Below are 23,969 nucleotides of genomic sequence, written 5' to 3' on the forward strand. Positions count from 1 at the left end.
TTCTTTAAGGCTGTAGATACAGCAATAGTGGTCAAGTAGGCATTACAGTTGAAGAGGAATGGGAATCTCTAAAAACGATAGTCACAGTAGCTGGAAAGGGAAACATAGGTACAAAGTTAAATGCAAAGAAACCATGGGTAACATAAGATATATTTTAGCTGATCGATGAAAGAAGGAACTACAAAGATGTTCAGGCAAATTCAGGAACACTAAAATACAAGTCACTGAGGAATGAAATAAACAGGAAGTGCAGGGAAGCTAAGACGAAATGGCTGCAGGAAAAATGTGAAGAAATCGAAAAAGAAATGATTGACAGAAAGAATGGATCAGCGTATAGGAAAGTCAGAACAATATTCCGTGAAATTAAACACAAGGGCGGCAACATTAAGAGTGCAACCGGAATTCCATTGTTAAATGCAGAGGAGAGAGCAGAAAGGTGGAAAGAGTACACTGAAGACCTCTGAGGGGGCCGATTTGTCTGATGTGATAGAAGAAGAGAGAGGAGTCTATTTAGAAGAGATAGGGGATCCAGTATTAGAATCTGAATTTAAGAGAGCTTTAGAGGACTTAAAGCAAATAAGGCAGAAGGGATAGATAACATTCCATCAGAATTTCTAAAATCATTGGGGGAAGTGGCAACAAAACGACTATTCACGTTGGTGTGTAGAATATATGAGTCTGGCGATATACCATCCGACTTTCGGAAAAGCATCATCCACACAATTCCGAAGACGGCAAGAGCTGACAAGTGCGAGAATTGTCTCACAAGCAGCTTAACAGCTCATGCACCCAAGTTGCTGACAAGTATAATACACAGAAGAATGGTAAAGAAAATTGCGGATGTTAGCTGACGATCAGTTTGGCTTTAGGAAAGGCAAAGGCACCAGAGGGGCAATTCTGACGTTCCCTTTGTTAATGGAAGAAAGACTAAAGAAAAATAGAGAGACTGTCATAGGATTTGTCGACCTGGAAAAAGCGTTCGACAATGTAAAATGTTGCAAGGTGTTCGAAATGCTGAGAAAAATAAGGTAAGCCACAGGAAGAGATGAGTAATATACAATATGTACAAGAACAAAGAGGGAATAATAAGAGTGGACGACCAACAACGAAATGCTCGGATTAAAAAGGGTGTAAGATAGGGATGTAGTCCTTCACTGTTTAATACGTACATCTAAAAAGGAATAATGGAAATAAAAGAAAGGTTCTGGAGTGGAATTAAAGTTCAAGGTGAAATTGTATCATGGATAAGATTCGCTGAAGAAATTGCTGTCCTGAGGAGTGAAAGTGAAAAATAATTACATGATATTCTGAATGGAATGAACTATCTAATGAGTACAGAATATGAACTCAGAGTAAACTGAAGAAAGACTAAAGTAATGAGAAGTAGCAGAAATGAGAACAGCGAGAAACTTTAAATTAGTATTGATGGTCACGAAGTAGATGACGTTAAGGATCTTTGCTACGTAGGCAGCATAATGACTAGTGACGTCGGAGCAGGGAGGACATTAAAACCAGACTAGCATTGTCGAAAAAGACATTCCTGGCCAATAGAAGTCTACTAACATCAATCATAGGCCTTAATTTGAGGAAGAAATTTCTGAGAACATACGTTTGGAGCACAGAATTGTATGATAGTGAAAGATGGACTGTAGGAAAAGTGGAACAGAAGAGAATCAAAGCATTTGAGATGTGGTGCTACCGACGAATGTGGAAAAATTGAGTGGGCTGATTGGGTAAGGAATGAGATCCTACGCAAAATCGGAGAGGAAAGGAATGTGTGGAAATCACTGCTAAGGAGAAGGGACAGGATGATAGGACATCTGTTAAGATATCAGGGAATGACTTCCCTGGTAGTACGGAGAGCTCTAGAGGGCAAAAACTGTAGAGGAAGACAGAGATTGGAATACAGATGGGAATACATCCAGCAGGTAACTGAGGACGTAGGTTGCAAGTGCTACTCTGAGATGAAGAGATTGGCACAGGAGAGAGATTCGTGGTGGGCCGCAACAAACCAGTCGGAAGACTGCGGACTAAAAAAAAGCCTGCGTATTTCGTATAGCACCAACTGATAACACACACAATGCACGTAAAGATACTTCTTAGCAGATGACAAATAAGCAATATTTTTGTTTATTTTTTAATACGTGTTCGTGATGCCAATCATATTCGAAGACCAAGATCCAAAATACGTATAACACAAAGCTAGCTTAGGATCTTGGTGTTACATACGTAATGATATTTTCAATAAGTTAACTCAGCTTTAGTAATTCACCGAAGAAACGAACAGTTGAAAGCTGCATAATTTCGTAACCTGAAGTCTACGTGCCAAGTACAAACAGCAGTTGTGTGACCACTATTTAAAAATAATAAATAATAAAAATAAATGTGGCATTCTGGAACCATTAGGCATAGTTAAAATGTAAGTAGTCTTATACCTATGGTCTGCCCCGATAGCTGGGTGGTCAGCGCGGTGCTCTGTCACGCCAAGTGGCCCGGGTTCGATTCCCGGCTCGGTTGGAGATTTTCTCCTCTGAGGGACTGGGTGTTGTGTAGTCCTCATTATCATTTCATCATCATCAGTGAAAGGCAACGGGAAACTACCATTGGAATTACTTCCCTAGACGGTCATGCGGTGGACCTCTCTGACGAGGCTTCCCCCCCCCATGACAAGACCTGCCGTAAGGAAGAACACACAGTTTTATACCTACGTACAACGTGTTCATAAATTAGTTACACAAAAGTGACCTTTAATTAGGAAAGGGGTAAGTGGCTTACAGAAATGACATAAGTTTACTGAGTATCGTACCACTTCATAATGTAAAAAAAAAGAAAAAAATATACTGGAGAAATGGAAGTTTCGTAGCACTAATGAAGTAGACTCAGGAGGAGGCCACTGTAACGGTGGTCGACACGTTTCTTTCTCCAGTATGTAATATTTTAAATATGACACGTTACTATACTCGCGAAGCTTTTATGTCAACTGATTCTGGCCGCAAAAATAAACACAATTAAAACCTTACGAAAATATTTGATACAGCACTGAATGCACGATCTTACATACTTTCATTGTGGCTACTTTTTGTAACGCGACAAACGTCCCATCTGTAATCAGTTGCGTGCCAAATCATGTGAAGCAAGTCTTGATGTATGAAGGACAACTGCATGAGTCATCCGTAGTCGCGGCTGATCGACGTTTCCCAGAAGTGGAGGAAAACACTGTCTTTAGCGTAACCCCATGCACAGAAGTCGATTTGAGCTACAGCCGGTGATCGCGGTGGCCAGAAAACTGTTTCACCACGTCCAATCCAAGTCGGCACATTCCTACAGAGATAAGCGACAACTGCACGATGACAATGTGGTGGCGCGCCATCTTGCTGGAAAATAAAGTTTGTGCTCACATCCTGTCGCAATTGAGGAATTAGATGTTGTTCAAGCATGTCCAAGTATGATACGCCAGTTGCAGTTGACTAGGCAAAAAAGAAAGAAAAATCTTGTTACAACTTCCAGCAAAAAATACATTTACCTTAGGCGAGCTTCGTACATGTTAGATTACATGTCGTGGTTTCTGATCAGCCCCATATCCGGACACAACGCCTATTCACCTCACCGCAGGTATATAAGGTGGCTTCGTCACTGAATGCAATTTTATTAGGGGAATCATTTTCGGTCTGCATTTTGTTAAACATTCCTATGCGAAAATCGCTCGTTTTTTCTTTGTCACTTTTTCTTAAGCTTGAAACAGTTGCAGTTTGTAGGGTTTGCATGACAAACGATTCTGTAATACCTTCCACACTGTAACACTAGGCATGTTGAATTCTAAGCTGACACATCTCGTTGATTTACCCGGACTACGTATGTAAAACTGCCGAACTTGTTAAACTACTGCATCAGAGACTGTTCGCCTGTCTGACCCGGCATCGTATGTGATGCACAGTTTATTTCAGTGAAACTATTGTACCAGTGAAGGTTTCCCTTTGAGGTGGTAGCATGCGATATTTAGTCCTTGTCTCTGAATTGTAGCAGTGGACTTGGATACATGAAACCATGAAAAACACAATAGACACTCTGCACCGCTATAAGACTCTATGACGACCAATGGAATAACTCACTCGTGCGTACAATCTAGCGGGAGCGTCAGGAACTAAGTAAGTAAGGCGGGAATAGAACATGATATACTGTACTGCATAAACTGCTATATCAAACATTCCTGCAAGTTATTTAGCCTTTTCACTATGAAAAGTTGCTTTTGTGTAACCAATTTAAAAACACTGTGTATCTCATACATATTCGTAACACCTAGACCTCAGAGTACTTGTTGTCAATAAGGATATTTTTACGATCTGGACCTAGAATTTTTAATCCATACATAAACGTAACACATAGTTTGTCTCCCTATTTGATAATACCAAATAATAACAAAACGTACAGTTTTGTTAGGTATTCCACATTTTAAGTATTTCACATGGTGTTACTAACGACTTTTGTGCCTTACTACACTGAAGTAGACTGCCTGACAAAGAAGTTAAAGGGTGAAGGGTGATGTCTGATGTAGATTTGTTTTCTCTATCGCTTCTGGGAAGTTCTGTGTTTGAAGAGCCATTTTTAGGCCTTATGTCCTAAAAATATTAGCTATTCTGTGTGTGTATTTGAAGTTGAATTTCATTCTATACCGTATTTTGCTTCCATTTTTTTCGCTCTGTAGTGTTCACGTTCCTGTGTATTATAGCTTTGTTTCTATGGGATTTTGTTCTTGTGTTGGTTACAGCTGGGTGTTTACATTTATCTGTTTGTGGTTTTGTTGTCCATGTTTGTTACTAACTTTTCTTGGGATGCATTGTTTTTGGATTTTTGTACTCTGGTATTCACTTGATTTTGATAGTTGTCTATGATTAGTGGCACTGTGTGCAATATCTGGAGCGTGTATCTAACTGCTACTTGTTTGTGAGTGTTTGGGTGATTTGATGTCTGGTGTATTACTGTATTCATTGTTCCGAATTTTCAGTATGCTTCGAATAAGTGCTGGTGCTTCTCAATTTAACTATTTTTGCTCTTTTTCTATTATTAAATTTATTTTGGCTGTTTGTCCATCGCTGTGCCCATTGGTGTTGTAGTGTCCTGTGGTCGGCAGGAAAGAACTAACAGTCAGTTTGAACACACTTTATTACAATTAATGAGAAAACGCCTTCTTGGCATAGACGAAGTTTCAAACGCAAACCAAACAAAAAAAACCTCACAACTCCGTGGTAGCAAAACAGATAAGGAAACAAGACTATAGAAGAAAATACTGACCGAAAATACTCTACAAAATTCAACGTGCTACTATAAGGCTATCGCGAGTGAATCCGAGGCTAGGGCCGGCGTAAGTACTGGACAGAGCTGTTCCTAGTGGTTGGGAGAACGCTGGCGGTCTAGGCGTGCTTCTAAAGCCAGGTCGGCGGAGTGCTACAGCAGTCATAGATGTTCCTATTGGTGGAACATTCTTACATGTTGGCTGGCGAAGTAGTTCCGTGTTTATTTGGAAAGTCTGTTATGTTTCTGTCAGCTGGCGATGTTTCTCTCCGCGCTGCTGAAAGGAGGTTAGCAACCCATGTTGCGTGTCGCTTCTGTGGGCTCTCTACCAATAAGGGGCCGCTACAAAAGGTGCCCGGCTTTCTCCCAGTGGGCCCTCCACCTGAAACAGCCTGCTCCTCGGTTTTACAGCTGGAAACGACCCCTGAAGATCGCTTTACACCCGCGAAGCACTCTTACACCAAAGGCATTAATGTGCCAGTACGCCAACAACATAGCTGTCACAAACTTAAAGGCGTAGAAAGTAACAGAGCTTCAGTTCCTGCTTGACAGGAGGTGAGCGATGTCATCGAAAGTATGTACCAGACATTTCGTAAGAGGCACCAGGCGAATTTTCTCATATTTTACGTTACATGTTTACTATTTAGTTTTGTATTGTTTAGAGCAAGTCAACCCAAATAAGCGAGATTCATCACATCTTTCCTGCGAAGCCCAGTATCAACTGAAAACGTCAATTTGCCTCCTACCAGAAAATAAATATTTTTTAAAGTGGAATTTTATACTCTCGTTCGGTAGAATGGTCCCAAATTAGTTTGCTGCCATATTCACTGTGGTACATTAGACTCCATCACAACAGCCGGTATTCAGAATCTAAAGATGACTGAGAAAAGTGATTATGTATCACCAGTATTATTCCCAGCAGTCAGAGTAGCAGTTCTGAGTACTCTAAACTAGGAAGGGCAAGAAGGAATACACATAAATGTTACTTATCTGAAATGCCTTCGTATCGCTGGTGACACTGTAGTGATTGCGTCAAGTGCAAATAGATTGCAGCTGCTTCTGGAGTAACTGAAAAGAGTAGATTTGAATGTAGACCACTAAAATCAGTTTCGTCACGACTAAAATACACTGAAAAGAGTGTAGCCTACAGTGAACTGATAGAACCACTGGGTGTACTATGTAAAGGATGGATGGACGGTAAGTAATTACAGACATGAAAGTGTCCTGGAATGCATTTGCTAAAATAAAGTTTTTCAGACTCTATCTTTCATGTATCCATGAAACAGGAAAGTTTATAATCAGATTGTACTATCAGTTTTTCTTACGGCAGTGATAAAAGCCATTCTCACTGTAATGAAAATGAAATTGAGGTAGGCAGGACGCATAACTGAATGAAATGAATGTTGAAGTCTTCTGAATGGGGACTCAGCAGTTGCGTACACCATGACCACCACTCCAGTGTTAATAACAAAAGGAGGGCCACCGTTGGTCGTCGAAATAGGGAACTTTATTTCTGTTGCAAATCGATTTTGATGATGATGATGATGATGATGATAGTAGTGAGCTTGCAGATAATGGTACTGATGGTAATGAATATGACAATGATGCTGATCACAATGTTGACTATTATGATGATGATATTGACAGTTACAATGATGATAGTCATAATACTGTTACTGTTGATGACAATGCAACTGCTGGCGGTGGCGTTGATAGTGCTTATATTGACTATCATAATTATAAAAGTGATACTGCTAATTGTGCTGATGATCACAAATGATGCCAGTTACTATGAGTACAGTGATGCTGGTGATGAAGACTATGACAATCATAATGATGATATCCACAAGGACAATAATGCTGATGGTGATAGAAATATCAGCAGTGACAGTAATGACTATATTGACTGATACGGTGACTGTGAAGTTGATGTGAACTGGTAACTTTGACAAATGGTGACAACCATGATAATGATCATAATGTTGGTGGTGATGACTACATCAATGATGATGATATCAGCAAGGATGATAATGATTATGATGATGACAATAATAGTATCGACAAGGACGGAATGATTATGACGATGAGAATGGTGATGAGTGTAATATCAGTGACAATGACAATGACGATTGATATGGTAATCTTAATGGTGCTAACGACAATGTTGACTGACGATGGTGGAGATATGACAAAGTTACTCATTATTTTTGCTAATCAATGTGTGAGATGTTAAACAGTCTGTTTATAACACATTGACGGGAAAAGAATTGCAACACCAAGGAGGAACTGTGCGACAAAAACAAAAGTTGGTAGACGTGTTTCTACAACTGAAAGACGGTCTCTCTTCGAATTTTACGCCAGTCGCACTGGAGTGGGGTATTAGCGCCACTACGAGGACGCAGATCAGGTTTGCTTTAAATACACGCTGTAATGATCGTGAGGTTTATTTACCTTTGAAATTGGACGTGGTGAGTTGACATCAGTCGAGAATGCCTTTTACGTGACAAAGGCACCGTTATCAACACCTCACTGAGTTTGAACGAGGTCATGTAATAGGGATACGAGGAGCTTAATGTTCCTTCTGCGATACTGCAGAAAAACTTGGTAGGAATGAAGCCCCTGTAGATGATTGCTGGGAGCAATGCATGTTTGCATGAGAATGCATGTTAGCAAGAAATCTGGGAACCGGGTGGGCACGTGGCATTAGAGAGATGGAAGACCATCGTGTTCGGTTTATTGCTCTTGCGCATTGTACTGCATCGGAGCAGCAATTTGAGTTTGTTGGTACCACAATGTAACAAAGAACTGTTACAAATTGGTTACTTATAGGACAGCTTAGAGACAGACGCGTATAGCGTGCATTCCACTGACCCCAAACCACCACCATTTGCATCTTTAGTGGTATCAAGCGAGAGCTCTGTTTCCAGTAAAAGCCGTATTTTGGTTAGGAGACGGCCAGTGAGCGCCTGCAACCACTCTGTCTACTTGCTAGACAAACTGAACTCACCTGGAGTTATGGTCTGCGGTGCGATTTCGTATGACAGCAGGAGCACTCTTGCAGTTACCCCACGTACCCTGCCTGCAAATTTGTACGTCACTCTGGTGATTCGACCTGTTGTGCTGCCGTTCATGAACAACATTCCAGGGGGGTTTCAAACAGAATAACGCTCGCCCACATACCGTTGCTGTAACGCAAATTGCTCTACAGGATGTCGATATGTTTCCTCGGCCTGCTCGATGACCATATCTGTCACCAATCGAGCACATACGGCACATCATTGACAGACATCTCCAGCGTCATCCACAACATTGACCGACCAACTGAAACAGTCATGGAACTCCATCCCACAGACTGGCATCCGGCAGCTGCACAAAGCATTGTATGCACGTTTGCATGCTTGCATTTAACAGTCTGGTGGTTACACAGGCTATTAATGTAACAGCATTTCACATTTGCAGTGGCTTATCTCGCGCTTACAATAGCCTGTGGCCTTATTATGTTAAGTACCAGTAGATATCACCTAGACAAATGTATTCACGATATTTTATTCATTCTTTCTTTTCTTTCTTTTCTTTCTTTTGCTTGTGCCATTTTCCCGCAATGACGCAGGATCGGCATGGTTAATCGTATTTGGCTAGGTTAATTTAAGGGGTGGCCCTTCATGCCACCACCCCGTACCCCCCAGGACGGAATTAGTGTACCCCAACTGTCTGAGTCTAGTGTAATCCATGGAATAGTGCGAATGTGTTCAGATGTCTGCGAGCCGTGTAACTGAGGCGGGACGTGGGGATCAGCCCGGTATTCACCTAGTGGGATGTGAAAAACCGCCTAAAAACCACATCCAGGCTGGCCGGCACACTGGCCTCCGTCGTTAAGCCGCCGGGCGGATTCGATCCGGGGCCGGCACGCCTACCCGAGTCCAGGAAGCTCTTGGCTAACCTGGCGGGTCATTCACGATATTTCAATACTGTGCGTTAATTATTTTTTGTTGTTGCAATTTTTCCCATCAGTGTATGTTCAATTCTGTTGGCTTTTGTGACACTGTGTGTCCGTGTTGCAGGACTGCAACGGCAACCAGCAAGTGGACTGCCACGACCTGGCGCTGCTGCACTTCCTGGGCCCCAGCTGCGAGGGGACGATGCCCTCGCCCTACACGGACGAGTTCGACAACTGCCGCTTCAACGCGCTGCTGCTGGGCGCCGGCGACATCTGACCGCCACAACCACCCCCACCCCTACTCCCTGTAACATAGTATTGTATTTATGGAGACACAGCTCATTAAACTATTCTGTGCACAATCTCCTGTATCCACTGTTTGTTATGTAGACCCGTAGCGAATAGATCCTCGAATGTGTGGGACACGGCAGGAAAGCAAAAGTATGTAAGACATATTTACAAAATAGCTAATATGCTAATGTTCTTTCCACACATCCTTAAGTTAGACGTTCGTCAAGGGTGAAGGTGAAATAAAACAAAAGGTCATAATTTTCAAAAAGTTATCATTTTCACATTAATTATAAAGCTATTCACAAACTTTCAAACATCTGCACACCTAAGTGCCTAAGATTATTCTTAGGATATTTTAGCCAAGCATCAACTAGACGATAACTCTTCTCAGAGTTTACTTACACATGTCGCATGAATGCACTGAAGGTATACTGTTGCCATATATCAAAAAGCATTCGTTTTATGTTGATACGTGGTTCAGTTAGAGAGATGTAAATCATTTGACTGTGCTAAGCAAAATCATTATTGAACTAGAGCGACTTGACCACCAATTAATGCTTTAGGCTGCTCTTCAGGTACATTAGTGGCCGAGTCTATTTACTCTGAAATATTTTCTGTGGGAAGGGTGGAACATCTTTCACGGATGTTAAGTACTGTTATGCAGTACACAGTGCTTCTAGTTGCTGTACCTATGCCTATCAATATTTGTGGATACATTATACATGTATTACACACAGTATCACAAAATTAGATGAAGAACATAGTTGCAAAACCTATCCAGCTGCTTATATCAAGATTTCAGTACCTACTCACTCTGAAATGTTCTGCTGTAATATGTGTTCTAACCAACATGTCCTATGATAGGAGGAGGATTAGAGTTCAATGTAGCGTGAACAGTGAGGTCATTATAGACAGAGCACAAGCTAGAATTGTGGTAGAATGGAGAAGGAAAAGAGGGTGTGGAGGGTGTGGAGGGTGTGGAGGGCGTGGCACTTCCACATTTTAAAAGAAACAGATGTGGATAAAATATGGAAATGTTAGCATACGCTCTGAGACAATGAAGAAATACTAAAATCTGTTGTACGACAGGGGAGTGAAAGGAAAGGCACAGGAAAATGTTACTGGCTGCCTACTTACAAAAATACATTGGTGAGGCAATAACTCTATGAACACATTAATACAATTCCCCTAAAATCTCGAGCAGAATACTACACAATTCACAAAACTTTAAAATTCGAACACATTCGTTCGAATGTCACTTAAAATTGAGGACAGATTCGTCGGCAAATCCATCGTGGCGCGCTGGTCTGAAAATAAAACACACTCCAATAAAATGAGGCGCACGATTATCTATATTACCTGCCCGCTTCTTTTCGGTATGATAGATTTCATTTAATGCAATTTGAATGCGCCGCGGCAGCGGCTCGTTCGTTCGTAGCGCAGCTCTGCCCCACGAATAATATTTAAATAACTGAAAATGTCTTAAAGGGATGGGATAAAATACCAGGCAAGCATATTACAAATCATAATGCAAGGTTTCACTAATTAACTCTATTCAAAACATTTAAACAATTCAATTAATTACACACCTTTCCAAGACTGTCTAATGGCGTCCCTCTTACAATCTACGCTGCTACGCTAGCGTACAATATAACGTCACAGGCTATCCTACTCACGTAACTCCAAGAAGACGACAGAGAAATTAACGTTCGTTCTGTATTATTTATACTAGTCACATATTCTCATCTTTGTTTGATATTTAATAAGTATCGTCTGTGGCGGTTTCAGTACTCGCCGACACAGATATTATCTAAAATAAATAAAAAAAACAGTACATATTTTTATACGAGAACAAAACATGACACATAATGCTTTCTCTTTATTACATAATATGTCTTTTGCTAAGAGACGTTACAATGCCCCCTGGCAGCAATTGACTAACGTTAAGAATGTTCGGCAATATGCTGCCACTAACGTCCGTTTTGTCATTGTTTGCCACATTATTTGGAATATTCACTATTCACTTGTTTGCTATTTTGCACTAGAGTTTTAATCACACTCTTTATGGTTTTCTCACACTTTGCGAGGTGACCGTAAACCTAGTCCCAGGGTCATTACAGTTTTCTGGCTCCCCCATTCGGGCTATGTGCGGTCAGAAAACCTGGGAAAACTGCGCCGGAGCCATGGTCATCTCGCCTGGTTTGTCGTAATACGCAGTCTGATTGTTCATCAAAAAGGTTGGTATTTATCAAATGTTCACAGATAACGAAGGTTATTTATGATAAAATGTTAAACTTTTAGTCCCCTTGCTGAAAATGTACCTTCTACATCCTTTCACATTCGTGGTAATATTTGTGTTCCGTGTCACACTGAAAGTCAATCATTAAATAGTTTTATAGTGGTGTAGTGATGTAATGAATTGTCTCTGCACTTACGACAAATGTTCTACCATGGTATGGCATTCGTGTCAGTTTGCTTCACTAATATGACGAAAACATACAACAGCTAACAAAATAATATTTTGAGTTTATACACAGTAAACTAAAGAAAAACTGTTTTTCACGAAATTTCGTGTCCCCTAAATCATTTTCATGTTAGTACATTAACAGCGTAGTTGGTAATTTTCGGTTGAATGTCGACGATGTCGTACGGAGCGGGCGGCGCGAAGCAATTGTTGCGTAGCGTCGCCTGGAACGCGGCGTGTCAACCGCTGGGGTCGACGACCTGCGCGCCGTAACACCGACGGCGTGTTGGGGTGGCGCCCGCTCAGTCGCGAACCGCGCCGAACCATTCACCAATGTCGGCGTGTTCAGGTGTTTCCCGCGACCGGCTGGCTGGCGGCACGGCACCCGTCTCTGCTTCCCCGCATGGCTCCCCGTCACAACGCATGAAGCAAATATTCCACAACGGTGTACTGTCTTTAAAGATACAGATTATTAGCTGTGGAAGAAAATGCAACTTGGTTAAAAGCGTTTATTGTTCAGTAAGCCGTCGTTTCGCTAGTATGCACAGGATGTTTTGGCGTGATAACGGGTTCCTTGTGGCTTCACAAGTGAATCGCATTGTGACACTGGTATTCAGGGTTCGTCACACGCACGTTGTACTACACACTTTTTATTTGTTCTCACGGTCGATACGCTGCCAGAGCGTCTCTCAACACGCGAAAATGTTTCGGTTCACACACTCTAAATGTTTCCGTCGAGCGATGTTTGTTTGAATCGACTCCGAACGGATCACTAACTACCGCGTTCTTACACACAGTAAATTTATTGTTCGTTGAGCACTGCACTATGACAGTCACTCAACACTTGACTTACTCCGACGTATATATTGGTGCAGATACAACAGTCATTTTCTGTCCTTTCCTAGATTGTTTACGCACACAGTTTATTTTTAAGGCATATCAACTGTTCTTAGCATAATCACTCTCATCTACATTGAGTCCACTGTGTTTACCATGTCATTACACACTTTTAGTATTGTTACTAGGCATATTTGGCTTTTTTGTAATTATTTAAAGGTGTGTGATTTTTGGTACATAGTTTTCCTTTCTCAGTGTAGCTTGCCAGGTTATCACCCATCTAGCAAACAGATTTTACCATGTGCATGATAGCTGGACTTGGGCATATTGCTCAATAAATACTTCATTTAGTACTAGTAATTTTTTTTTAATGATGTGTCCTACAGGACTACAGTGTAGTTTCCGCGTTGAGTGACTTTATTCGCGTACCGCGTAATTAATATTCAAGGACGTGTACCAAGTACACGGGCTTCAATTGAAGCATCGATACATACAAAGCGTAGCTTACACGGAACGGGTTTGTCTTTGATTGAATTCTGCTCCAGTGTCATTCTGAGATCACTATTGGCAGTAAACGTTACATCACATAATTGTTTCGTACTACAAAGTCAATTTTTGTCCAGTAGAGACTCTCTCTCAGGGTTCCTTAATTCTAACACAATTACACCTGTTACATTACTATATGAAATCTCATCATTAATTGTACTTACTTACTACAAATGAAAAATGATTCAAGAAATTATTCATCATTTTATCAACAAAAAGATTGTACATTGCTTGATGAGCATATAGTACTTTAATACTTCAATTTGCATGCTATTACTCAGTTTACTGATTTTACACTCCTGGAAATGGAAAAAAGAACACATTGACACCGGTGTGTCAGACCCACCATACTTGCGCCGGACACTGCGAGAGGGCTGTACAAGCAATGATCACACGCACGGCACAGCGGACACACCAGGAACCGCGGTGTTGGCCGTCGAATGGCGCTAGCTGCGCAACATTTGTGCACCGCCGCCGTCAGTGTCAGCCAGTTTGCCGTGGCATACGGAGCTCCATCGCAGTCTTTAACACTGGTAGCATGCCGCGACAGCGTGGACGTGAACCGCATGTGCAGTTGACGGACTTTGAGCGAGGGCGTATAGTGGGCATGCGGGAGGCCGGGTGGACGTACCGCCGAATTGCTCAACACGTGGGGCGTGAGGTCTCCACAGTACATCGATGTTGTCGCCAGTGGTCGGCGGAAGGTGCACGTGCCCGTCGACCTGGGACCGGACCGCAGCGACGCACGGATGCACGCCAAGACCGTAGGATCCTACGCAGTGCCGTAGGGGACCGCACCGCCACTTCCCAGTAAATTAGGGACACTGTTGCTCCTGGGGTATCGGCGAGGACCATTCGCAACCGTCTCCATGAAGCTGGGCTACGGTCCCGCACACCGTTAGGCCGTCTTCCGCTCACGCCCCAACATCGTGCAGCCCGCCTCCAGTGGTGTCGCGACAGGCGTGAATGGAGGGACGAATGGAGACGTGTCGTCTTCAGCGATGAGAGTCGCTTCTGCATTGGTGCCAATGATGGTCGTATGCGTGTTTGGCGCCGTGCAGGTGAGCGCCACAATCAGGACTGCATACGACCGAGGCACACAGGGCCAACACCCGGCATCATGGTGTGGGGAGCGATCTCCTACGCTGGCCGTACACCACTGGTGATCGTCGAGGGGACACTGAATAGTGCACAGTACATCCAAACCGTCATCGAACCCATCGTTCTACCATTCCTAGACCGGCAAGGGAACTTGCTGTTCCAACAGGACAATGCACGTCCGCATGTATCCCGTGCCACCCAACGTGCTCTAGAAGGTGTAAGTCAACTACCCTGGCCAGCAAGATCTCCGGATCTGTCCCCCATTGAGCATGTTTGGGACTGGATGAAGCGTCGTCTCACGCGGTCTGCACGTCCAGCACGAACGCTGGTGCAACTGAGGCGCCAGGTGGAAATGGCATGGCAAGCCGTTCCACAGGACTACATCCAGCATCTCTACGATCGTCTCCATGGGAGAATAGCAGCCTGCATTGCTGCGAAAGATGGATATACACTGTACTAGTCCCGACATTGTGCATGCTCTGTTGCCTGTGTCTATGTGCCTGTGGTTCTGTCAGTGTGATCATGTGATGTATCTGACCCCAGGAATGTGTCAATAAAGTTTCCCCTTCCTGGGACAATGAATTCACGGTGTTCTTATTTCAATTTCCAGGAGTGTACTTTCATGCTATGCTTACTTATTTATGTCTTGCTTTCTCAAGATTTTAAATACACACAACTTCTTTCTTAAAGCTAACATACTTATACTCTAAAACACAATTGAAATCGTCTTACTGCTACTATTTACATCTGACAGGTCATTGAATAAATAATTTTACGTCTTTACGTGGATAAAATCCTTTTATTTTCCCCTTCTGGGGATGTGCTAGCAAACAGCTACATACGTGTGGCACCTTTATTACTTCAAAGGGCCCTGAATATACCAATTGCCACTTACTATTTTGCTTTAGGGTGGCTGAGGATTTTGGGTGGTTACGAATAAGCCCCATGTCCCCTACATTGTATTTCTGTTTGTTAGTTCCACCTCGGTCGTACTTCTTTTTTCTCTTTAAGGCACAGCTGGTTAAGTTGTCCCATACCTTTTTTATCTTTTCCTCTCTTGTTTCTGCCCTGGCTGGTAGTCTCGGGAGAGGCGTGAGTCATTCACTCTGTCTCTCATCGACCCCTTTCAATATCTCTACCGGTGGGTATCCTGTACTTGAGTGGGGTGTTAAATTGTGTGTTTCTACAAATTTAGGTACCAACTCAGGCCATTTTGTGTGTCGGTTTCCAATGTAAATTCTAAGGAACTTATTCAATTCTCTGAATGTTTTTTCGACTAAACTTGCTTCTGGATGGAACCGGGATACCAGAATATGCTGTATACCTTGTTCCTGTAGATAATTTTTCCAAGTGCGACCCGTGAAATAAGTGGCATTGTCAGTTGTTATGGCTTCAGGTTTCCCCACTTGGCCGGCCGCGGTGGTCTCGCGGTTCTAGGCGCGCAGTTCGGAACCGCGCAACTGCTACGGTCGCAGGTTCGAATCCTGCCTCGGGCATGGATGTGTGTGATGTCCTTAGGTTAGTTAGGTTTAAGTAGTTCTAAGTTCTAGGGGACTGATGACCACAGCTGTTAAGTCCCATAGTGGTCAGAGCCATTTGAACCATTTTTTTCCCCACTTGAGGCAAGTATTCTTGATTGATCCGTATGACGATGGTTTTGGCAGTAGCTGATTTTTATACAATAAATTGCCAAGTATTTGGAAAAAATATCGTACAGTGCCAGTATATATTTCATACCTCCCCTGGCCATGGGATAGGGACCTGCTACATCCAAAGATACTAATTGAAGCGGCCGGAGTGCAACTATGGGATGAAGTTCAAATTTTGTGGACCTGTTATAGTGTTTTGCTTTCTGGCATATAGCGCAAGTCCTAACTGTTACCTGAATTTGGTATTTCATTCGGGGAAAGTAGCAGTATCTCGCAATGAGTTCAAATGGTTCAAATGGCTCTGAGCACTATGGGACTCAACTGCTGAGGTCATTAGTCCCCTAGAACTTAGAACTAGTTAAACCTAACTAACCTAAGGACATCACAAACATCCATGCCCGAGGCAGGATTCGAACCTGCGACCGGAGCGGTCTTGCGGTTCCAGACTGCAGCGCCTTTAACCGCACGGCCACTTCGGCCGGCGCAATGAGTTCTGCGGAGTTCCCGATCCTTGCATGGCCCCCTGCCAAGTACGTGTGCCATATTATGACTTTGACGGACTGGTTAGGTATGCATACTGCCCAGCAGTCTTCTTTCGTGCTAAGTTTATGGTACAAAAGATTGTCCACAATTTTAAAACCTTGCTCATCTCTATTGTTGGCATCATTTTCAATATTACTAATGATTTTTGCCCACATCGGATCTGATCGCTGTAGTTCAGACATATTTTTACACATATATAGAAAATCCTTCCTGTACGCATTGTCTCGTACTAAAAGCACTTTATACTCGGCGGATTGTTCTAGCATTTCTGCTAACTCCGGTAATCCTACCGGCAGTCGCGACAAAGCATCCGCTACTATGTTATCTTGGCCTTTTATGTGCATAATCTTTATTCGGTATTCTTGTAAGGTAAGCATCCATCTCCTTAGTCGGGTATCGAATAGCTTGCATGACATCAAAAAACTTAACGCCTGGTGGTCACTATACACTTTTATCTCCTTCCCATATAGATAGTAATTAAACTTTTTTACAGCCCAGACTACGGCGAGCGCTTCCAGTTCGGTTGCCGATAATCTTTATTGTAGCCGGGTCGTTGCCTTCCTCCCACTGGAACAGGCACGCTCCCAAGCCATAGGAACACGAGTCCGTCGCTAGACAAAAATTTTTTGATAGGTCCGGGTGCTGCAAAATATTTGCATACAGCAGGACGGTTTTAATTGCTTCGAAAGCTTGCTGACATTTGTCAGTCCAAACCCACTGCACATTTTTTCGCAGTAGATTTAACAATGACTAGTCATTTAACAACTGGTTGGGTACAGACCTTCTAAAAAAAGACGTAAGTCCAATGAATGCTTTCAATTGTCTCTTAGTTCGGGGGCTCGGAAATTCTCGGATCGCCTCTAGTTTTTTGTTGTCTGGGCTGATACCAAGCGACGTTATAAGGTGTCCTAGAAATTTAATTTTTTTGCTTCCGAATTTAGACTTTTCTAAATTTACTGTCACACCTGCTTGCTTAAATTTCTCTAATACTCTATGCAGCAATTCCACATGTTCGTCCCAAGTAGCAGTAGCGATTACCAGGTCATCAACATATACTGTGATTTTTTTCTAACAAGTCTGGACCCAGTACCGTGTCTAGAGCAGTAATAAATACTCCAGCACTTACATTCAACGCGAAGGGAAGTACCTTGAATTGGTAACTTCGCCCTCCGAATATGAAGGCTGTGTACTTCCTTCATTCTGGCCAGTACGAACTTTCAAGATCGACCGAGGTCAAGTACTGAACCCCGTGGAATTTTTGTATCTGCTCATCTAAATTTTCTGGACGAGTTCTGACAGGTATAATAATTTTATTGATGTCCCCATGCATCTAACACTAGCCGGATTTTTCCGTTGGCTTTCGCCACTGCTACAAGAGGACTACTGTATGGGGAGAGAGAGGGCTCAATGATATCCCACTCTAACATCCTCCGAATCTCTTTAGCCACTACTTCCCTCCTCGACCAAGGGATGGAGTAAGATGCGCGACGGTATGTTTTGTGGGACATCACTTCAATGTGATAGTGGTACCCCTTGATTATTCCTGGTCGGTCGGTAAATACCATGGTATATTCCGATAGCAGCTGCGTCAACTATTGCTTTTGTATGTTGCTTAAACTTTCAGATTCCTGTACTTTGGTTTGAAATGCATCAACATTTGTTTCAAAATTTCTATCTTCCATACTAGGATAATAGAGATCTGCCACATGCGATTAATCGTTGAGGTGTAGTACCCAGGGGTTCCTACGTTTGATATTAATTCGGTTGCAACATGGTGCAAGTACCGCCTTCGATTTCATCATAGACAACTCAATTCTCCTACTTTTATTAGCTATGCTTAGTTTTCCCGAGGAGAGGTCGATCACTGCGTCCCTCTCACGGAGAAAATCTATTCCCAGAATGCAGGCCACCTTTAATCCTTTAACAATGAGGAACGAGCTCACTATGGCTTCGCCCTCCTTACAAATCTCCGCCTGCACCTGGTACTTAACTAATTGGCTCTGTGCACTTATAGCTCCAGACACCTTGCAATTATTAACCGGGAAAGTCGGTATGCTACGTCCCTTCCCTAGCGCTTTAAACAACTCTGTACTCATTACACTCACTGAGGCACCTGTGTCAATGATTATATTCACTGCAACATCATTGATTTTCGCTTCTATTATTGCTTGCACATTTTCGTTGCTATGTTTCTTACATTCATGCGTTTCGGTCAGTAGATCTTTATCCATACTGATACCGTCGTTGTATCGCAGCATATGTATTCCAGGCATATTATTGTCATTCGTGTTGCTCTCACTCCACCCCTCGGCGAGCGATGGAGAGCATATCGTGGCCGATTCTAGTTTGTTGGATGGCTTGCTTGCGAGGTACTTGGACGGCTATTGTCCGCGACCTCTACAATGTGTACGTTTTGATTTGTAGGCCGCCACGACTGCGCAATAGGCGCGTTTTGCAGTGGTGGCCTGTTGTTATCATACCGGTCATTACCTTGCCGTTCTGGGGTTGGTCGCTGATTCTGATTCCAATTGCGATTACTGTCGCTGTATTTGCTATGCCACTGACCTCGCTCATTTTTCCAGCGGTTGGTCCCTGGCAGTCCGGAATCGTACCGGTCGTCAAATCGACGCTTTTTATTATGGGACGGTTGCCCATACCCGTTCTGACTACCATTATTACCATTTTGCGAGTGCTCTTGCCGCTTGTTACCGCCCCCACCATTTCCATGGTTGTGGTTTTGTGCACTATTATTTCTGTCATGTTTACACCCTAATCCATTATTCCGCGAGTGATCACACGCTGCTTTTGCGTCTTCCTGGATTAAGTCTATTGAATCTAGAACAGACAGGAAATGTTCCATGTCGCTCTCTGGTACGTGTATTAATTTCTCTTTGATATGAAGGGGTAAATGTGATTTTAGGAGTCTTATTATGTCTCTTGGTGAGATAGGCTCATCCCAGTAGCGCGTCTTGTTTGTATACTTCTCGAAATACCGTCTCAGATTCCCAAGACGGGGTGAGTACGGTTCGGGATTGTATACTTCTTTTCTCAGCCGCTTTTGTATAAAAGGCGACCAGTATTTCGACAAAAACGCCCTTTCGAACTGTTCATACGTCATGACAGCTGTCTGCTACTTACGTAGCCACAACGCTGCATCACCCTGAATGTATGACATTACGTATTGAATTTTCTGTGCTTCGTTCCACACATTAGGCAAGATATTTTTAAAGCTTTTTATGAGTACTACTGGGTGTACTGACTTCCGTTCAGTAGTAAACGTTTGAAACTGCCTATTTTTGATCAAACTTTCTTCAACCAATATTTTTGGATTCTCGGGACTTACGCCGGATAATATTGTAGAAGCCGCACAATATTTCAGCGAGACAACTGCCCGCCATCTTCAGGTGCTACTGTCGCGTCGCTGAGAAACGCGCTAATTTATATGCTGGCTTTCTAGAACAGCGCAGGCGCCAGCGGGGCATAACGTCATCGAAGACCAATCGTAGGCAGCGTCGAATACCAGAGTCCTCTGCTGGAGAAACGGGTCGCGGTCTGCGGAAGCGCGCCGCGGCGCGGGAAATGCGGCCGGGAGCGACGGACCCCGTTCGCGCGCGCGAGGTGTTGGCGCCCGATTTAAGCATCTGCGCTAAGGCTCGCGCGCGCGAACTGGGTCCGTCGCTCCCGGCCGCATTTCCCGCGCCGCGGCGCGCTTCCGCAGACCGCGACCCGTTTCTCCAGCAGAGGACTCTGGTATTCGACGCTGCCTACGATTGGTCTTCGATGACGTTATGCCCCGCTGGCGCCTGCGCTGTTCTAGAAAGCCAGCATATAAATTAGCGCGTTTCTCAGCGACGCGACCATCTAGAGGGTTGGATCCCCTCCTTCGAAAGCGTCAGATTGCAAAGCCTGGGCTACTCTCAGGGTGGAATCTCCGTCTTCGAAGATTGTGTGTGTCTGTCTGTCTGCCCGCTGCTGTCGCTGTTCGTTCGTTCGTTCGTTCGTCCGGCCGTCCGCCTGCTGGCTGTCCATCGCCGTCGTCGTAACCGCCGCCGCCGCCGCCGCCGCCGCCGCCGCCGCCGCCTGCTGTTCGTCCGCCTGTTCGCCGCCGACGCCGACGCCGACGCCGCCTGCTGTTCGCCGCTGCCCATCGCCGACGCCGACGCCGACGCCGCCTGCTGCACGTCCGTCTGTCCGTCGCCGTTCGTCTGCAATGAGTACTCCCACCTCCACCGTCATCTACACCTCCCCCTCCCCCTCTCCCACAGTCACTTCCTGGAGTGCCGCCTCTGGCCTCCCTCCTTCCACCTCCCCTTCCCTTCCTCCACTTACCCACCCCCCTATCTCCTCCCCTGCTGTATACCCACACCTCTACACCCTTCCTCCAGCCTCCACACCCTCAACAGCTCCCACTACTACCCCCGCCCTCACGTACGCCTCTGCTGCCGCCCCTCAGGTGGTTGGCTTCCCCTCTCTCACCGACCCCGTCGCTTCGTCTTCTGCATCTCCCGCACGCATCACGTTGCGCCGAGCCACCATCGCCACCACTGAACCAGCTGCTTCTCCCGGTGCCTCCACTACGCCACAGGGATCTGCCACCCGCCACCTCCCTCTCCTCCCCGTCCCTCTCCCCTCCTCCCAGCCTCCAGTCTCCAAAAAACCCCAAAAGCGCGTCCTTACCGACTCTGCTCCCGCCACTTCCCACAAAAAATCAACGCCACCTCCCCCTCCCCCTCCCCCTGCCGTCACCATGGACACCACCCCTCCTCCTGCCACCCCTACCTTGGCCCCCACCCTCCACACCTTTGTCCTGTCCACTCCCGATCCTAAGTTCCTCGACGCTCGTACCCTCACCAAGGAAATACGAAAGTACTTACCTGGTGCTCCCATCTCCCAACTCATTCCCCGCAGGGACTCAGTCCTTATCAAGTCCCCATCCCCATCATTTCACACAGACCTCCTGCGAAAACTCCCACGAGTTATGTTTGGCCCCCACGCCTCTCTGACACCCTTCCTTTCCGCTTCCACTCCTCGTCAGCCCCAGCCTCCCCGTCGCCCCCCCACCTACACCGCTGTGATCACCAAGCTCAGCCCGGTGATCACAGAGGATGAAGTGTTGGTAGAATTGAACTCCCACCCGGACTTGGACATCCGCTCTGCTCGCCGTATCCACAATGCCTCTGGTCCCACCTACCTCATGCGGGTATTCTCAGAGTCCGCCCCGTCCATAGACCATCTCCTCACCCAGGGTGCCCTGATATACCACCGTCGCCACCCTGTTGAATCCTCCAAATCCCCTCCCCAATCCTACCGTTGCCAACGGTGCCTGATGTACAATGACCACCTGACTCCCAACTGCAAAAACCCCCCCACCTGTCCCCATTGCAAGGCCTCCCACTTTCTCAAGAACTGCCCCAACCTCGCTGCTCCTCCTTCCTGTAATACCTGCAATGGCCCCCATCCCACATACTCCTACAAGTGTAAAGCTAAACCCCCTCCAGCCACCCCTGAACTTACAGTCCCAGTTTGTCCCGTCGATCCTCCTGTCCATCCTAACAATTCCCTCCGTCCACCCCCCCACGGCCGAGGACATCATCCGGTTCATTACCGTTGTACTCCAAAACATTCACCCTTTTCAGCGCCCGCACACCTTCCAACAAATATCCCTTGCTGCTCGCTCTGTGTTCCACCTGAACACCTTCGCCACTTACTCCCACAACCAAGCCCACTTCACCTTCACCCGCCTCGACACCCTAGTTTAAGTCTCTTCCCTTCCCTCTCTTCCCCCCCTCCTTCCCGTCATGGCGCGGCACGAGTCTCGCATCCTCTTCCAGAACATTCGCTCCTTCCGCTCCAACAAATACCTCCTCATGCACACCCTCTCCCACCACCAGGTCGACGCCTTCCTCCTGAATGAAACCTTTCTCCAGCCCCACCATTCTGTCCGCTCCTCCCCCTATATCCTCCACCGCACTGATGCTCCTGGTCCTCGTGCGCAGGGTGGAGTCGCGATTGGCCACCTTAAGCATATCCCCGTCCGGCCACAACCTCTCCTCAATGACCCCACTGAACACCTTATCCTTAGCGTCTTCTTCCCCTCCCTCACCATTACCTGTGCCACCATCTATGTCCGCTCCACTGCTCCTCTTCCTTATGACTTCATCTCACACATTGATCACACCTTCTCCACCTATGTGATTGCCGCCGACCTCAACGTCCATAGCCGCACTCATGCTGCCCTTCGGCGGTGGCATCAGTTCCTCTCCACAATCCAGGGTGACCTTGTTCCCATTCCCCAGCACACCCGACCCGAAAGTAACACCACCCCCGATGTTGTCATTGCCTCCGCCAACCTCCTTGGGCGTATCACTGTCGCCGTCCTTGACCCCACAGGTAGCGATCACCTCCCTGTCCTTCTCACCATAACGTCTGCAAACCGCCCCCCTCCAGCTCCGCAACCTGCACCCCCTCCCAAGGTCGTCCATGACTATCGCCGTGCCAACTGGGCTGCCTACCGGGACTCCATCTCCACCCAGGTCGAAAGCCACCCTCTTACCTATCGCCATCCTGACGACATCATCCGCGCCTCGTCCTTCCTTCAGACGGTAATTACTGACGCCGTGGAGGCCCATGTTCCTACTAAAACCATCCACCCACACCGTCCCACTCTCCCTCCGCGGGCTGTCCTCCTCCTCCGTGAATCCCGCCGCCTCTATCGCTCCTTCCTCCGCACTCGTGACAGGGATACACTCCAACGCCACCGGCAAATACAGCGACACGTACGGACCCTTATTACAGCAACGAAACGCCGGGACTGGCGCCAGACCTGCACACGACTCAATGCCACCCTCCCTATCAACTCCTCCAAGTACTGGTCTGCCTTCCATCGTCTTACTGGTTCCCTTTCCGCTCCCCACTACCCCCTTCTCCATAACGATCGCCCCCTTCCAGACAACCTCAGTAAGGCCAACCACTTCGCTTCCCACCTTTCCGAGGTCTTCTCCATCCCCGATGATCCCCACTTTGATTATTCTCTTTTCCCCACCGTCATGGAACGTGCTGATACCTCAGTCGCTCCACTTGCTCCTAGTCTCCAGTACTTGGGGCAGTTGCCCCCCTCGGACGTCAACACTCCCATCACAGCACAAGACATTAAACTTCTCCTCCAGTCCAAACGCAACACGGCCCCTGGTCACGACTGTGTCACCTACCGTCACCTTCGAGAAAGCCCCTATTCCTTCCTAACTGTCCTCGCCCATCTCTATAATGTCATCCTCTCTACTGGCTTCTACCCTGACCTGTGGAAGACCTCCCG

General features: G+C 45.6%; 1 protein-coding gene across 1 annotated transcript in view; it reads left to right on the forward strand.

The window, feature by feature from the left end:
* The window catches only part of LOC124596044 (lysozyme-like), a 130,694-nt gene extending 121,106 nt beyond the window's left edge, over positions 1-9,588 (forward strand). The window contains exon 4 of the mRNA XM_047135016.1: positions 9,351-9,588. Coding sequence (XP_046990972.1) covers positions 9,351-9,503 — 153 coding nt within the window. The 3' untranslated portion in view covers positions 9,504-9,588. The remainder of the gene's footprint in view (positions 1-9,350) is intronic.
* Positions 9,589-23,969: the final 14,381 nt, after the last annotated feature.

Source organism: Schistocerca americana, chromosome 2 (genome assembly GCF_021461395.2).
Source record: "Schistocerca americana isolate TAMUIC-IGC-003095 chromosome 2, iqSchAmer2.1, whole genome shotgun sequence".
NCBI classification, from domain to species: domain Eukaryota; kingdom Metazoa; phylum Arthropoda; class Insecta; order Orthoptera; family Acrididae; genus Schistocerca; species Schistocerca americana.